General features: G+C 37.6%; 1 protein-coding gene and 1 long non-coding RNA gene across 2 annotated transcripts; both read right to left on the minus strand.

Moving 5' to 3' along the window:
* Positions 1–1,433: 1,433 nt before the first annotated feature.
* LOC110150747 (uncharacterized) lies at positions 1,434–18,640 on the minus strand. Its single transcript, XR_002317853.2, has 3 exons — positions 18,498–18,640; positions 2,359–2,460; positions 1,434–1,768 (listed from the first exon to the last, which is right to left on the minus strand). It is a non-coding gene; the product is annotated as an uncharacterized lncRNA (long non-coding RNA).
* On the minus strand, positions 12,018–13,296 carry LOC110150745 (putative olfactory receptor 5AK3). Its single transcript, XM_020913807.2, has one exon. It carries the CDS (start codon positions 13,086–13,088, stop codon positions 12,018–12,020), a length of 1,071 nt encoding a protein of 356 aa, XP_020769466.2. The 5' UTR covers positions 13,089–13,296.
* Positions 18,641–19,042: the final 402 nt, after the last annotated feature.

Below are 19,042 nucleotides of genomic sequence, written 5' to 3' on the forward strand. Positions count from 1 at the left end.
GAACAGGTGTGAAACTGAGTGAGACAAAAACATCACTTTAAAGACTTATAAATCTCTGCACTTTTTCTTTAATTAAAAAATGCTTTTTAAAAAATATTTTTTGTTTTAAAACAAAGATGACCATTTATATTTTATGGACTAACTGATTTGCTAAGGCTTAAGTCTACCATTTTAAGTATATTATTTCTGGTTTTGCTTATTCGTTTGGATTTCTGTGGGTCACTTGAATTTTTTTAAGAATGTCACTTTGATTTATTTATAGTGTTTTTTTAGTCACAGATATTTATATAACTTTTTTGTGGCTACTTGAGAGATTCTATTGTGTGTATGCATAGCTGGTGTTACATTTTACCAGCTTGAGTGAAATGCTATATATATTGAGAATCACATTAGTCAGAATTAAGCTTTCTACTTCTACTGTCAAACATAGTTTAGAAATCTCAAGAGAAAAGTCAATTTTATTTATTCATACTTTTCTCTTTCCTTGGCTTTCTTCTTTCTTATTGTTAAAAGATATACTATCTAAAACCGAATAAAAGAAAGAACTTGATTAGGTGCATAGATAAGAATGACACAAATACTGTGTACCGGAAACCTACTTCACATAGAATGATATATGTATGTTTCAAAGAAAAGAAAAAATATATACTTGTTTGAACATCAGTCAAAAAATGAAAGACTGGCTATATTAATAGCAGATAAAGTAGACTTCACAGCATAGCAAATTAGCAAAGATAGTGGGATAGTGTGTAACGATATAAGGGTTAACCTACCAAGAAGAAGTAGAAATCCTAAGGGTATGAGTACCAAAGAAGAGAGCTGCAACATATGTGATGCAAAAACTGATAGAACTGAAGGGAAAAATAGACAAGCATAGTTATAGTACATACATTAACACTCTTCTCAACACTTGGTAGGACAACTAGACAGAAAACAATAAGGATATGAAAAAACTCAGCAGCACCATCAAACAACTGGATTTAGTAGACATTTACCAAACATGCCATCTAAAAGAGAATATAAATTTTTTATAGCATCAGCAGAATATATGTCAAGATAGACCATATCTTAAGTCATAAAGAAATCCTAAGAATTGAAATCATGGTGTATCTTCCCTGAATGTGATGGTATCAAATATGGCAGCTTCATCTACTATCCTTGCAACTTCCTGTGAATGCATTTTTATTCAAAATGACAATATAAAAATGAAGAAGAAAAAATGTAAAACCTTCTTTGTACTGATGTGAGTTTCAAGTGATCAAACTTAAATAAATTTATCATCATGAGGACAAGTATTGAATTAGTGTATGTCAAATGGCCATAATAACACATGCAAATAATACACTATGAGCATAGAGTATTGAGGCAGTGATTGATCAGTGAATTAATTAATCCAATTGTTTGTTCATTTATGTTCTTTCTCAGGCAACTTGCTCTGCCCAACTGACTTCCCTCACTTCATTTCCATTATATCACCAGTGATGATGGGATTCCTCTTGCCCTTGGGGCAAAACATGATGAACTTTGACTCTGACTTCCACCTGCCACTCCCTGCATGCAGTTCAGTGAGACATGGCTGATGTTGAAAGGTGAAATTTACTGTTATACTTACACCAATGCTCCTCTCAGAGTCTCTTTCTGCAACTGGTGGAGGCTGACTGCCAAGGCTCTCTGTGGGGTTCCTTCCTGACCAGGAGCTTATAGCTGGGGTTTGAGAGATCACTACTGGATCCCTCGAGAACCTGAGCTTCCAGAGGCTGTGGAAGAACTGGAAAAAACAACATTCATTAGTTATTCTCTGCTGAATAAAAGTTCATATTTCCAGAGGGGACAAAATGTAATTTTGTGTTACTGCCTTTAGGGAATTATTGATTTCACTGCTGAAAGAGCTGCCCAATTAGTAACAAATTACCTTCCTGCCCTCCCTTGCTTTCTCCCTCTGTTTTTTCTTTCTTCCCTGTTTTCTTTCTTTCCTCTTCCCTTCCCCTTTCTCTCCCTCCTTCCTTTCCCCCTTCCTCCTTCCTGTCTCTTTGCCATCCTTTTTATTTGGGGGGAGTGAGGTATATAAGAAACCATCCATAAGGTTAAAATGCAGAAGTACCAAAGTGCATAAAGTAAGACACAACTCCCCTCTATCCCTGATTCCCATTTTCTAGTTTCCCTCCTGGGAGAACATCACTGTCCCAACTTCTGTATTCTTCCAGTTTAGCCTTGAATTGCATTTGCAAACATACCAATATTATATTCTTTATTCTTCAGCCATACAAATGACAGTGTATCACTCACATTTTCCTGTGGCCTGCAGTTCACATAATATTTCTGGGTGACCTACATGGAAAGGGAAATCTCACTCTTAACCTGGTTGCATAGTATTTCATGAAACAGTTGCATTGCTTGCTTAATATGTTTAATGAAACTCTCTTCCCTATTAGTAGATATTTAGATGGTTTCCAATCTTCCCTAAAAAACATACAATACATATATTAGGGTGCATAAGTGTGAACATATATCTCTAGGATTGACAGATATTTAGGAGAAGAACCTCCAAGTCAAAAGCCATGAACACTATAAATGTTGATAGATATTGCCCAAATGTCCTTCAGAACAAGGTTCTGTCCATTTAAATCACTTCTAGCAAATCTAAAGTGATTATTTCTGTAAATCTTCTCTAACAAAATGCTAAGAAATGTCATTAAACTTTGTAACTGTGATAAGTAATGGACAGTAGAATTTAGTTTTATTTGCAGTTTTCTACTACAAACCAGACTGAGCAACTTTTTCAATGTCCAAGAAAGATTAGTATCTCCTTTTCTGTGAGTTATCTGTTCGTATATATTGCCCTGTTAAAATTTTTGATTTTACATTGATGTTTGGAGTCAAGAACTATTCCTTGTAAAATCTGCAAGTATTTATTTCTCAATATTAAATATTTAACACTGCTGTTGTTTAGTTGCTGAGTCATGTCTGACTCTTGGCGACCCCACAGACTGCCACATGCCAGGCCTCCCTGCCCCTCACCATCTTTCGGAGCTCACTCAAGTCCATGTCCATTGAATCGGTGATGCCATCCAACCATCTCATCCTCTGTTGCCCTCTTCTCCTTTTGCCTACAATCTTTCCCAGCATCAGGGTCTTTTCCAATGGGTCTTTGACCAGTTTTGCCACTAGCTCTGTGATCTTGGGTGTGTTATTTATGTCTTGAGCCTTAACTTCCTCACTTGTAAAATGAGGACAATGAGAGTGTCTGCTTCAGAAGGGTCGTGAAGGTTTATAGACTTTAAAATAAAGGCTGTGAAAAGAGACAAAGAAGGACACTACATAATGATCAAAGGATCAATCCAAGAAGAAGACATAACAATTATAAATATATATGCACCCAACATAGGAGCACTCCAGTATGTAAGGCAAACGCTAACAAGAATGAAGGGGGAAACTAACAATAACACAATAACAGTGGGGACTTTAATACCCCACTCTCACCTATGGACAGATCAACTAAACAGAAAATTAACATGGAAGCACAAACTTTAAATGACACAATGGTCCAGCTAGACCTAATTGACATCTATAGGACATTTCAACCCAAAACAATCAATTTCACCTTTTTCTCAAGTGCACATGGAACCTTCTCCAGAATAGATCACATCCTGGGCCATAAATCTAGTCTTGGTAAATTCAAAAAATTGAAATCATTCCAGTCATCTTTTCTCACCACAATGCAGTAAGATTAGATCTCAATTACAAGAAAAAAAAACTATTAAAAATTCCAACATATGGAGGCTAAATAACACACTTCTGAATAACCAACAAATCACAGAAGAAATCAAAAAAGAAATCAAAATGTGCATAGAAACAAATGAAAGTGAAAACACAACAACCCAAAACCTATGGGACACTGTAAAAGGAGTGCTAAAGGGAAGGTTCATAGCAATACAGGCCTACCTCAAGAAACAAGAAAAAAGTCAAATAAATAACCTAACTCTACACCTAAAGCAACCAGAGAAGGAAGAAATGAAGAACTCTGCCGTTAGTAGAAGGAAAGAAATCTTAAAAATTAGGGCAGGAATAAATGCAAAAGAAACAAAAGAGATCATAGCAAAAATCAACAAAGCTAAAAGCTGGTTTTTTGAAAAGGTAAGTAATATTGACAAATGATTAGCCAGACTCATCAAGAAACAAAGGAAGAAGAACCAAATCAACAAAATTAGAAACGAAAATGGAGAGATCACAACAGACAACTCTGAAATACAAAGGATCATAAGAGACTACTACCAATAGCTCTATGCCAATAAAATGGACAACTTGGAAGAAATGGACAAATTCTTAGAAAAGTATAACTTTACAAAACTGAACCAGGAAGGAATAGAATATCTTAATAGACCCATCACAAGCACGGAAATTGAAACTGTAATCAGAAATCTTTCAGCAAACAGAAGCCCAGGACCAGATGGCTTCACAGCTGAATTCTACCAAAAATTCAGAGAAGAGCTAACACCTATCTTACTCAAACTCTTCCAGAAAATTGCAAAAGAAGGCAAACTTCCAAACTCATTCTATGAGACCACCATCACCCTGATACCAAAACGAGACAAAGATGCCACAAAAAAAAAAAAAAAAAAAAGAAAACTACAGGCCAATATCACTGATGAACATAGATGCAAAAATCCTTAACAAAATTCTAGCAAACAGAATCCAACAACATATTAAAAAGATCATACATCATGACCAAGTGGGCTTTACCCCAGGAATGCAAGGATTCTTTAATATCCGCAAATCAATCAATGTAATACACCACATTAACAAATTGAAAGATAAAAATCATATGATTATCTCAATAGATGCAGAAAAAGCCTTGACAAAATTCAACATCCATTTATGATAAAAACTCTCCAGAAAGCAGGACTAGAAGGAACACACCTCAACATAATAAAAGCTATATATGACAAACCCACAGCAAACATTATCCTCAATGGTGAAAAAGTGAAACCATTTCCCTTAAAGTCAGGAACAAGACAAGGGTGCCCACTCTCACCACTACTATTCAACATAGTTTTGGGAGTGTTTGCCACAGCAATCAGAGCAGAAAAAGAAATAAAAGGAATCCAGATAGGAAAAGAAGAAGTAAAACTCTCACCGTTTGCAGACGACATGATCCTCTACATAGAAAACCCTAAAGACTCTACCAGAAAATTACTAGAGCTAATCAATGAATACAGTAATGTTGCAGGATATAAAATTAATACACAGACAACCCTTTCATTCCTATACACTAACAATGAGAAAGCAGAAAGAAAAATTAAGGAAACAATACCATTCACCATTGCAACAAAAAGAATGAAATACTTAGGAGTATATCTACCTAAAGAAACGAAAGACCTATATATAGAAAACTGTAAAACACTGATGAAAGAAATCAAAGAGGACACAAATAGATGGAGAAATATACTATGTTCATGGATTGGAAGAATCAATATTGTGAAAATGACTATACTACCCAAAGCAATCTATAGATTCAATGCAATCCCTATCAAGCTACCAATGGTATTCTTCACAGAACTAGAACAAATAATGTCACAATTTGTATAGAAATAAAAAAACCTCGAATAGCCAGAGCAATCTTGAGAAAGAAGAATGGAACTGGAGGAATAAACCTGCTGACTTCAGTCTCTACTACAAAGCCACAGTCATCAAGACAGTATGGTACTGGCGCAAAGACAGAAATATAGATCAATGGAACAGAATAGAAAGCCCAGAGATAAATCCACGAACATATGGACACCTTATCTTCGACAAAGGAGGCAAGAATATACAATGGAAAAAAGACAACCTCTTTAACAAGTGGTGCTGGGAAAACTGGTCAACCACTTGTAAAAGAATGAAACTAGAACACTTTCTAACACCATACACAAAAATAAACTCAAAATGGATTAAAGATCTAAATGTAAGACCAGAAACTATATAACTCCTAGAGGAGAACATAGGCAAAACACTCTCTGACATAAATCACAGCAGGATCCTCTATGACCCACCTCCCAGATTATTGGAAATAAAAGCAAAAATAAACAAATGGGACCTAATGAAACTTAAAAGCTTTTGCACAACAAAGGATACTATAAGCAAGGTGAAAAGACAGCCCTCAGATTGGGAGAAAATAATAGCAAATGAAGCAACAGACAAAGGATTAATCTCAAAAATATACAAGCAACTCCTAAAGCTCAATTCCAGAAAAATAAATGACCCAATCAAAAAATGGGCCAACGAACTAAACAGACATTTCTCCAACGAAGACATACAGATGGCTAACAAACACATGAAAAGATGCTCAACATCACTCATTATCAGAGAAATGCAAATCAAAACCTCAATGAGGTACCATTACACGCCAGTCAGGATGGCTGCTATCCAAAAGTCTACAAGCAATAAATGGTGGAGAGGGTGTGGAGAAAAGGGAACCCTCTTACACTGTTGGTGGGAATGCAAACTAGTACAGCCGCTATGGAGAACAGTGTGGAGATTCTTTAAAAAACTGGAAATAGAACTGCCATATGACCCAGCAATCTCACTCCTGGACATACACACCAAGGAAACCAGATCTGAAAGAGACACGTGCACCCCAATGTTCATCACAGCACTGTTTATAATAGCCAGGATATGGAAGCGACCTAGATGCCCATCAGTAGACAAATGGATAAGAAAGCTGTGGTACATATACACAGTGGAGTACTACTCAGCCATTAAAAAGAATACATTTGAATCAGTTCTAATGAGATGGATGAAACTGGAGCCCATTATACAGAGTGAAGTAAGCCAGAAAGATAAAGACCAATACAGTATACTAAAGATATATATGGAATTTAGAAAGATGGTAATGATAACCCTATATGCAAAACAGAAAAAAAGACACAGATGTACAGAACAGACTTTTGGACTCTGTGGGAGAAGGCAAGGGTGGGATGTTCTGAGAGAATAGAATTGAAACAAGTACACTAACAAGGGTGAAACAGATCACCAGCCCAGGTTGGATGCATGAGACAAGTGCTCAGGGCTGGTGCACTGGGAAGACCCAGAGGGATGGGATGGGGAGGGAGGCGGGAGGGGGGATCGGGATGGGGAACACATGTAAATCCGTGCCTGATTCATGTCAATGTATGACAAAAACCACTACAATATTGCTAAGTAATTAGACTCCAACTAATAAAATAAATAAATAAATAACCCCCCCCCCCGAAAAAAAAAGAAGGGTTGTGAAGGCTTAAATAAAATCAAGCTTGCAAAGCTCTTAGCACTCATTAGCTAGTCTTTAAACTCTTGAGTTTAGACAATTTATAGCTTGAGGCCATGGAAATGAGACTAACTTTAGAGACCAGTATTGAGTAGCAAGGGCTGTGAGCAGGAAGAGCAGAGGACAATCCAGGAGGATTTCCTGTAAGAATGAGGTGTGTGTGGAGCACATGTGAAGGATGGGAAGGCAAATGGGACAACTTAAGGGGTCTTGGAGGTGGGAATCAGATGGGTGTGCTTTTCGGACAGAGGAGTTCAGACTGCCCAGCGGGTAGGAAGAGCTGCCCAGTGGTCCAGGAGATGAGGGATTGTTGTGCCAACTCTGGGAGGTCCAGTGAGAATCTCACAGGGCAGACACAGCCTGTGTGGGCAAGAGCCTCACAGTCCTGGAAACTGCTCATGGGCTCTGATTAAAACTTGGGTGCACAGGGAAGCTGATATGTTCTGCCTTTTTATCAAATCCCAATTATACTTCTTGGGGCTGCTTAGTGGGTGGGTGTCATCCCCGTGTCTCAGTTCTGCTTTATCAAGTCATGAGTCCTGTCCCCGCCCTCTCTTCCCTGGTCAGAAACACAACCACAATAATTTTTCAGCCATGAAAAGCAGAGACATTTCTTTGTCAACAAAGGTCCGTCTAATCAAGGCTATGGTTTTTCCAGTGGTCGTGTATGGATGTGAGAGTTGGACTATAAAGAAAGCTGAGCAGAAGAATTGATGCTTTTGAACTGTGGTGTTGGAGAAGACTCTTGAGAGACCCTGGGACTGCAAGGAGATCCAACCAGTCCATCCTAAAGGAGATCAGTCTTGGGTGTTCATTGGAAGGACTATGCTGAAGCTGAAACTCCAGTACTCTGGCCACCTGATGTGCAGAGCTGACTCATTGGAAAAGACCCTGATGCTGGGAAATATTGAAGGCAGGAGGAGAAGGGGACGACAGAGGATGAGATGGTTGGATGGCATCATGGACTCAATGCACATGAGTTTGGGTAAGCTCCGGGAGTTGGTGATGGACAGGAAGGCCTGGAGTGCTACCGTCCATGGGGTCACAAAGAGTTGGACGCGACTGAGCGACTGAACTAAATACTAGTGAGGGAGCATTCTCCGTCCCCCTTCTGATGTCTGTGTCAGAAGCTTTCTCTATCTCTCTTATACTTTAATAAAACTTTATTACAAAAAAGCTCTGAGCGATCAAGCCTCGTCTCTGGCCACGGATTGAATTCTTCTCCTCTGTAGGCCAAGAATCCCGGCATCTCTCGTGGTTCAGCAACAACCTTTCACACTGGTCAACATATATTCCTTATATTATTGCAAAATTTGTTTACCATGTCTATAAATTAGACGTGATAATAGGCAGCTAAAGCCCTGAAACTTTGGTGTTCATTAGAAACTTTTTTTTGATCATTCTAGGTGTTTTTTGTTTTTTTCTTTCCAAACGGATGTGGTGCTTTTTTTAGGGGAAGGCTGCACTATCACGACTGTCTTCTATGTTAATTGTTCTTTAATCTCCTCTCTGTTACCTTTTTGGCAATCAACATTCTCTTAGTAAAAAAAAAAATCTAATTTCATTAGGTTCTCAAATACATTTGGATATTGTTGATCTCAGTGTTCTTCTCTTATTTTAAATTTTCTTTGTTCCCCAGTATCATTTTTATTGATAAGCTGGCAAATTATTTATCCACTTTATTGTTATTTTTAGCTTTGGAGAATTCTGCTGCTGCTGCTAAGTTGCTTCAGTCATGTCCAACCCTGTGCAACCCCATAGATGGCAGCCCACCAGTTTCCCCCATCACTGGGATTCCCCAGGCAAGAGTACTGGGGTGGGTTGCCATTTCCTTCTCTTTGGAGAATGAGTTCTTTCATTTATTATTTCTGTCATTTATGGGGTTTTCAACATCAATTAAAAATAATTGCTACTCTCTTCTCCTTTCTTTAATATTATTTTCTGACGCCTTGAAATGTATACTTACTTAATTTATAGTTATTTCCTACTTATTAACTCAAGTATTTATAAAGTTATAAAATTTTATTTGAACACCACTTATAGTTTGTAATGTAATGATTTGTAAAATATTATTTTATATGTATTTGTCAATTTAGTTTTAATCAACCAAAGGGTTGTTTAAATGAGAATTTCAGTTTTAAGTGGTAGAGTTTTAGGTGTTTTTAACTTCAAGCTTTAAAGTTAAATTCTAGATATACTTCTTTAGATCAGAGAATATTTCTACACTATTTCTGATTTTTGGAGTCCATTGTATTTCTGTAATTCTTCCAGGGACATATAAAAAGGACATAGGAAAGAATAAAGAAAAAAAAAAGGAAAGAAGAAGAAAGGGAGGGAAAGAGGAAGGAAAGAAAGAGAGAAAGAAAAGGAAGGCACAAAGAAAGATATTTGTCTGATTTCAAGTTATTTTGAACAGGAAAATCAGTTCTTCCAATAAATCAGACTGTGACGTGTCTAACACAGTATTAAATGACCACAAAACACCAACTGTTTCTTGTTGGTCTACAAGGAAACTTCCCCCAGTCTACAAGGAAACTGTAAAAAGACTAAGAAATCTCTAAGTATCTGCTACTTTCTCACTATAACTTTTCCTACTTTATTCCTTGTACCTCTTGAGCAATGATTACTGAGATGCCCAGTTGCTGATCTTCTTTTTGCCAGTAACTAAATCTAGAGAGAGTACCTGCTTCCTTAATTCATACTTAGATTCATTCAGCAAAGCATGTATTCTATAAAAAGCCCATTCCCACTTATTGAGATGTCTACAGCTTCTGTAGAGTGAGCTACAAAAGCAAAATAAACCTAAATTTTGATTTTAGGTGTGTTTGATTGGTAGGCTTCCACAATATAGTTTCTGTATATATTTACTCTCATTTATGATATCAAATAGTTTTTCTGTAACTTTATTTAAATTTTTTTTTCTCAACTTGATCTTTCATGAACTGGGAGAGGTAAGTTTAACATTTATTATTACAGTACCATTGTGCATTTTTCATCCACGCATTTTGTGATCTTTCACTTTGTATATATTAAGGTGATATTATTTAATATACAGATTTTTTCATGAATATATCTACACAATCAAAGTTCTCTATGCAAGGTATTTAAAGATATTACATCAAAGAATGTTTGTATAAGGAGACTTATCAAAATAGTAAAACTAGAATTGCCTCTGTCTCAGAGATGATTCAGGGTGGTAAATATAAACATCTTTCCTTTCTTTTCTGCAGAGGTTTCTTTACAGTTCAGGTGAAGATAAGGTTTCTCTCTGCAAAGCAAATATGAGCAGCTCACCAGCAACCTTAAGCAATATCAGAGTTTCATGATTTTAGGCTTTCTCTCTGAGAGTGCAGAAAAACGCACACTGTTGCATGGGCTGGTGTCACCTGGTTTCTTTTGATTCTGTTTGTGTAACAACTGGATCCATATCTCTATGCTTCTATGCTCATCATTCAGTCCACCATCTGGAACTGCTGGAAATGTTGAAGAAGGCAATGAACTCCTCTCAATTACAACATCCTATGATTTAACTGACTAATGAGATTGAAAGAAGTATAATAAGTGATCTCAGTATTTTTTTTTTTTTAAACATGCTTGTCAACAGGATGGGTGTGTGATTAATTCTTTTTTTTTCCTCCTCAAGTTCAAGCTTAGGTATAACTTCTGTTCAACCTCAACTCCTCCAACCTCAAGGCCTCGCTTTTGGGTAAATGAGTCTATTCTGTAGCACCAAATTATGTATTGCATGTTATACATGTGCAAGATGGTATTGCTGGAGATTCATGTTATATTTAAAATACAGTCTTACCCAAATGAACTGATATGATCTGCATTTGCCTGACTCCTGTGTCAGTTTCCTAGTTGGTTAGAGAACATATACAGAAAGGAGGGGTACTGCTCCGTAATGTCTGCATATGCATGCAGATTCACGGAAGTGGATTTTTTTCCCCTTTCCTTTCTGCATGTTTCCTCCACAAATGGCACTTTCAATTATTCTTTATAAAATTAAAATAGCTTAGTTATAGACTCGCAGCGAGAGTAATAGTATCAGACACCAAAAAAGATTTTTGTCCTGAGACTTTTTATATTATACATATAGAGGGTATTTAAAAAATTTTATACACTTTATTTTCTTGTTCTTTTTTAAGGACAGGTGCTTGAAAAAAGGGCTCATCAAAAGGTTCAAAAGGAGTATCAAAGACCTTTTCAGCCACTTTCTTTTCAAGAAACATATAAATTAGAAAATTATTTAATCACTTAAGATGTTTTCATAAAATTTCAGATTTATTGATATAATTAAAGAATGCCTTTGGAACTCACAGGCTTCCCTGATAGCTCAGCTGGTAAAGAATCCATCTGCAATGCAGAAGACCTTGGTTCAATTCCTGGGTTGGGAAGATCCGATGGAGAAGGGACAGACTACCTACTCCAATATTCTTGGGCTTCCCTGGTGGTCTCAGACGATAAAGAAACCATCTGCAATGTGGGAGACCTGGGTTCGATCCCTGGTTTGGGAAGATCCCCTGGAGGAAGGAATGGCTACCCACTCGAGTATTCTAGCCTGGAGAATTCTGTGGACTGTATCGTCCATGGGATCACAAAGAGTAAGCATGACTGAGTGACTTTCACTTCACTTGGAACTCACAAATATTTGCCACACCTTCTGCTGTTGAGAAATAAGAGACAATTGCTCCTTGCTTGTTGAATCATATTGAGTTAGTAATTGATGTTCAGTCTAGAAACGCTTCTTTCCAACCCCTTTAAGGGCTTCTCTTACATCTTGGTTTCTTAGACTGTAGATGAGAGGGTTTAACATGGGAATCACAATCCCATAAAAAATGGAAGCCATTTTTTCTTGCTCTTGAGACTCTATGGTGCGATGGTGCAGGTACATGTAAGAGAGCGTCCCATAGAAGATGGTGACAGCTGTCAGGTGGGAGGCGCACGTGGAGAAGGCTTTCTTCCTCCCTGCAGCAGAAGAGATCTTCAGGATGGCAGACAAGATAAACATGTAGGAAAAGATGATGACCAGTACAGTGAATGTCAAGTTAAAACCCACAAAGGCTGCTAGTACCATGATGCTGAAGTAAATATCGGAGCATGAGAGGGCCAGAATTGGGGGTTCATCACAGAAAAAGTGGTTAATTTTATTGGACTTGCAAAACTTCAGTGAGAAAGTAAAACTTACATTGACAGAAGCATTCAGGAAGCCCATGAAGTATGAACCAGTTAAGAGTTGACTGCAGACTCTCTGTGACATGACAGCTCCATAGCAAAGTGGGTTACAGATGGCCACATAACGGTCCACTGCCATAGCTGCCAGGATGTAGCAATCACTTGTTACAAAGGTACCATAGACTAGTAATTGCACCATACATCCGAAGAATGAGATGGAATTTTTGGTGCTCATCAAATTATGCAACATCTTGGGAGTGATAGCAGTGGCATAACAGAGATCAACAAAAGCCAAGTTTTGGAGGAAAAAGTACATGGGGGTGTGAAGGGAAGAGTCAGTCTTGATGAGGAGGATCATGCCTATGTTACCCACTAGCGTGGCCACATAGATCACTAGAAATACTGTGAAAAAGACATGCCAAGACTTATGTTGATCAGCGAATCCCAGGAGAATGAATTCAGTTACTTCAGTACCATTGTTTTGTCCCATGGCTTGTAATGACGAAATAATGGCTAGAAAGTTGCAAAGAAAGAGCAGAGAAAGCTGACTATTGTGATTCTTAAATTCTAGAACTGTAAATAGTACAACATATAACTTCACAGTAGGGTCAGAGAATAATTTCCATGACATAATTGACTTAGATGTTTAAAGGTTGAACCTTGATATTCGACTGGGATATTTTAGTTTGGGGATGTTGTTGTGGACCAAACAGCATCTGTATTCTCAGAGTGCAGTGATGGGTATCTCATATCAATCCAGGAACAAATGAGATATACATAAAGAAATACTCTAATTATTCTTTCTTTTATGCTCCCTATACTTTAATTGGGCTTTCCAGCTTGCTCAGTGGGTAAAGAATCCGCCTGCAATGCAGGAGACACAGGAGACATGGGTTCAACTCCCATGGAGGAGGGCATAGCAACCCACTCCAGTATTGTCTAGAGAATGCCATGGACAGAGGAGCTTGGTGGGACAGTCCATGGGTCACAAAGATTCAGATGTGACTAAAGCAACTGAACATGCAAGCACACATGCATACTTTAATTAGAAATTCTAATTCGTTTCATTACTAATCATTGTATTTTTGTATTTGAAATCTTCACATATTCATAGAATTCTATAAGATCTAGTTTACAGTCATCTTCACATTTTTTCACTTTATCCTTTTCCTTTCCTTAGCAGCTCCTCTCTATGATGGTCTCAGTGAAATTGTAGAGTTTCTTATGGAAGTGTTTATTACAGTATTTATGGCTGGTAAAGGATTTATTTATTTATAAAATTTCCAATCTGTTGTGATCCTTTACTTTTGTAAAAAACGAGACATTCTCAGCGTTGTGAACATTTTGTGATAGTTTAAGTGCCCGATCTCACTTTCCGTAGTTGCCCCATCACAGACTAGAAACAGAGAATCCAAGGGCGGGTGCTGGTCCGCGGACCACACAGAGAGTACGCTGCTCCGTGGTGTCCATCCGCCCCTGTGTGCTTTCCTGGTGATGGACAGCAGACTGCCTACAATGTGTCTCCACTCCAAATAACCCAGGATGAAATTTCTGTAGGATGTATTCCTAGAGAAAAATTTTTTCATCTGGAACTGGAGGTATACTCGTATTTAACTTGGTCAAGGTTTTTCAGATCACTTTCCATAATCGATGTCCCAGTGTACAGTCATACTATTCATGCATGGGGATTCCCATGTCCTTATTTCCTAGTGAAAATTTGTTATTTTTCCTAATGTTTTTCTGCCAGGAAAATAGGTACAAAGTGTTGACTCATTTTTATTCATTTGTCCCTTTTAATTACAAAAATGTGATTTTTGTCTATTATTCTTCTTAGACTTTGGGAGTTCTATTGTTTTGTAAATTGCCTATTTATATTATTGATAAATACTTCTATTGATTGATTTTGTGTTTTTTGTTTATCTAATATTTGAATATCTCATCAGTTTTTGTCTGAAAATTTTTCTCACATTCTATCATCTATTAATTTTGCTTATGGTATCCTTTAGAAAACAGAAATTCTTAAATTTAAAATAACAAGTCTTCATTTATTTGCCTTATGCTTGTTCATTTGAAAAGTAAACTTAATTTCCCAGTTCATTTCCCCAGGATAGTAAAATGCAATAATAGAACTTTTTTCATTTTAGGTTGCTGGCATATGGTGTTTGTGGCACTGTACATTTTATATCATATATATAATTTGATAAATATTATTAGTGTTTTCTCAATATTTATTTTTTAAAAAGGAAGCAGGCAGACAGGATAGAGTAATAGTAGTCACTGTGTGTCTCACTCTGTGTGTATGCGCAAAATATTTAAATATTTTAAAACCATTATGTGATTTGACTTTTATTAAGTTTATAGATAATAGACCCAAGTATGTTATAGGAAACTTCTACCAAACATTTTTGAAATGATTAATTCTAATATTTACTCACGTAAATTTGTTTGAAACATATACAAATGTCAAAGAATTAGTATCCAGTGTAAGTAATTTCTATAAATTGCCCCATGGGAAAAATTCACAAATGATATAATCAGGACAATTGTACAAGGGAAACTTATATGCCAATAGGAAAATATCACATATAACAACTCAGCAGTAATCAGATATGTGTATATTAGTACTTCCTTGAAATAGAATTTTACACTTCTCAGTCTAAAATGCAAAGTTTAGGTGAGAATGTAGACTCACATATTTCTGATGTGAAGGTAAATTAGGATAGTCACATTGGAGACAAGTTTGGAAATATTAATGAAATTAAACACATACTTCCCTTTGGTCCAGAATTTCCATTGTAAGTACATACTCTACACCAAATATGTAACTGAGCCTCCAATGAAAATAACGATGGCTAAGCAGCTTGCAGCAGTTGAGTACATAGATCTGTATATGATCAATGATTGTAATAGTGTCACTCTAGCTATGGGAAGGTGCAAAAAGAGTGAATGTTTTCCTGGACCATAGAAGACAGGTGTCCAGAGAAGTTTAATTATAAGACTGAGTACAATAATAGCACATCGAGTGGTCTATCAGCAAAACCTTCTCTAGAACTGGGAAAGAGCCTAGCAATGTGGGATGGAATGGTCATGAAACGCCTCCCAGAGTACTGCTGAGTTTATGACCACTTGGGGAACCTGTCAACTACAAACTGGCACAAATGCCAAGGGCATTTGCCAGCGACTGGACAACAATGCCAAGGGCATTTGCCAGTGACTGGACAACAATGCCAAGGGCATTTGCCAGCGACTGGACAACAATGCCAAGGGCATTTGCCAGTGACTGGACAACAATGCCAAGGGCATTTGCCAGTGACTGGACAACAATGCCAAGGGCATTTGCCGTCTGCCTCCGCAATTTCTGCAGATTGAATCCTGTGCAACTGTTGACTTTTGACATGCCCTGAAGGGAGTTCAGGGTGGAGATTCAGGCACTTTGTGCTCCAGGAAAACTGGTACAACAAGTCTTTAGGGAGATAGATATTTTTAGGACCTGATTTCACGATCTGAATCCTTGCATCTCCTCATATGTAGGAAAGCACTAAATCCCTTTGTGATGACATCAGCTCCTCACGACAAGCAGAAAGCCTCTTGACTGCACTGAACTCCTCCTTCACCAAAATCATATATTTTGAGCTTCCCCCACTACCTCCTCGGAGCAGTCTCTCAAACTATCTAAGGTGCTGTCTCCAGCACTGCAGTCCTTATTTTGCCTCAAATAAAACTTAACTCACACACACACAAAGTACATATTCTAGATAAATTAATGACCACATAAACAAAGATATATAGGCACACTAGACCTGTAAATATGTGTACATATGAATGCATACACAGAAGAATGTTCATAGCAGCATTCTTGAACACAGGAAAAATATAACTCTTATTAATATTATAAAAAATAATATTAATAAACCAGTGAGAATTCAGTAAACTGGTGCTGTAACATTTAAGTAGATATATTTCTGAAGTGGAATACTGGGTAATAAAAAGCAAGTTGCTGAAGTTAGATGGTGACTACATGAATGATTCACTTGAAAAGACCCTGATGCTGGGAAAGATTGAAGGCAGGAGGAGAATGGGACGACAGAGGATGAGATGGGTGGGTGGGATCACCGACTCAATGGATATGAGTTTGAGGGATATGAGTTTGAGTAAACTCTGGGAGTTGGTGATGGACAGGGAGGGCTGGCGTGCTGCAGTCCATGGGGTCACAAAGAGTTGGACACAACTGAGCAACTGAACTGGACTGAACTGACATGAATGCTTGTTATATTATTTTAAATACATTTTTATGCACCTTCAATATTGTGCAATGACAGAAGTTCCTCACAAAAACCCCACATCCCCATACATCAGAAGAGGGCTCCTTCCCTGGAGTCAGTAACTCCAGGCAGAGCTGTGGCTCCACGGATGCGATGGTCAGTTTGGGGTAAGAAGGGGCCTTTAGTGGTGTGGATGGAGTGTAGCAAACCAAACCCCGTGACTGATGTCGACAATCTGGCTCTTTCAAACATCTTGAGAAATGAATAGAGTGGGATAACTCTATAGTGAAGGAACAAGAAACAATTCTCTCCTTTCAACACTGAGTGTGAGCTAAGGGCCAATAAATATGTGAGTTGCTTCCTCAGCTAAATTTACTGTGAAATAAATTAAATGCAGCACTGTCAAGGAGGCTTCCATCCAGTAGGTGAACGCACTTTTCAGAGGAAGCTAACACTGATCATAAGTCCACTTAACTAGAATCTCAATGAGATGATGACATTTGCTGTGTTGATCATTTTGAATTTAAATAAAATGTATGCCATGACACTTTTCAAGTCATTTAAAAATCAGTACAAAGGCAGACACACACACACATACACACAAGAACCTAAATTTTTGAACATGCTTAACCTATTCTGAAACCTGCTGTTTTTGCAGCTTCATTTGTATTCAGGACTATGCAGTAGAAAGGACCTGAGTTTGAACTCCAGTCCTACAATTTCACAGAGATAAATGATATAACTCTACCCCCCAACCTCAGTTTTACCTTATATAAAATTGGGATCACAGAATTACTTATAAGGTATGAGGCTCATTCTGACACCACGTACAGCAGCAAACGTTTGGAAACAGAGTTAAATAAATCAGAATAGATTCATACTATGAATCATGGGTTTCCCTTGTGGCTCAGACAGTAAAGGATCTGTCTGCAATGCAGGAGACCCAGGTTCAGTCCTTGGGTTGGGAAGATCTCCTGGAGAAGGGCAGGACAACCCACTCCTGTATTCTTGCCTAGAGAATTGCATGAACAAGGAGCCAGGCAGGCTACAGTCCATAGGGTCACAAAGAGTCGGACACAACTGAACAACTAACACTTTCACTTTTTCTTTCATGAATCAATATATAGTCCAAGAAGCATGAGATAAATATATACTCTTATGGAAAGGTGCTCATATCAGATTGCCAAATGAACAAGCCAAGTTGCAGAATAGTATGTAAATCTGGACTATCTTAAAATAATACTTTTTTGTTTTGAACTCACCCTCCTTTAGCTAATTTTCTTTGTTTATCCATGAAAAAGTTCTGGAAGGATTCATGTCAAACTTTCAATTGCTATCATCAGGCATGGGAGTAGATAGAGGAGGTCTTTAAATGTTAGCACTTTTTCATTTTAAAATAACTTTGTTTTACATAATGAATGTGACTTAAAGTGATGTGATTTATACAAACTCTCCAGCACAGGGCCAGCCATTGAATGGGCACTCAAAACTGGTCATAACACATGCAAATAACACACTAAAATCAGGTACTACTGACCACTAATCATTCATTAAATCTTTTAGTCAGTTGTTCATTCATATCCTCAGACAACACTCAGCCCAGTTCAAAGTTCCCTTACTCCATTTCCACTGTGTCATCAGGGATGAAGCCTTTATTCTTGGTCTCAGGATGAAACTTACTAGAACTTTGGCTCTGACCCTTTTGTTTGACCATTTCCAGCACACACTGGGACGATACATGACTGTTTGAAAAGTGGGCTGTGCTCTGGTCTACTTACATGAGAGTTTCATCCAGGTTCTCGTTCTGCAACTGGTGCCGGCTGACTGCCCACCAAGGTCTATGTGTGCCTCCTTCTAACTGGGGAGTTTAAAGCCGGTGCCTAAGGGATCAATACTTGCTCCCTTGAGATCCTGAGCTTCCAGGGGCTGTAATGGAATCAGAATAAACAATATTCAGTAGTTATTTTTGCTGAAGAACACTTAAGCTTTCTCTAGAGAAGATACATTTAATCATGTTACTGTCACTGGGGACTTCTCTTTGTGTGCTGTCTTGTTACAGAACAACTCCTTTAAAATTTTTTTGTTATGAGTCATGCTGAACAATTTTTATTATGCCTAAGAGTATGCGTTCACTTCTAAAAAACTGGCCTCATCATCAAAATCAGAAAAAAAAATAGAGCTATCTGGAAAAAAGAAAATCCAAACTGATATAAATTTATAATCAGACAGAGTTACTACTATTTGAATACATTTTTTTATATTACCACTTTGACCATTTTTTTTTAATTTGAAGGAAAAACTGACTCTGATCCGTTTCTTTCTA

The sequence above is a fragment of the Odocoileus virginianus genome, chromosome 10 (genome assembly GCF_023699985.2).
Source record: "Odocoileus virginianus isolate 20LAN1187 ecotype Illinois chromosome 10, Ovbor_1.2, whole genome shotgun sequence".
NCBI classification, from domain to species: Eukaryota; Metazoa; Chordata; class Mammalia; order Artiodactyla; family Cervidae; genus Odocoileus; species Odocoileus virginianus.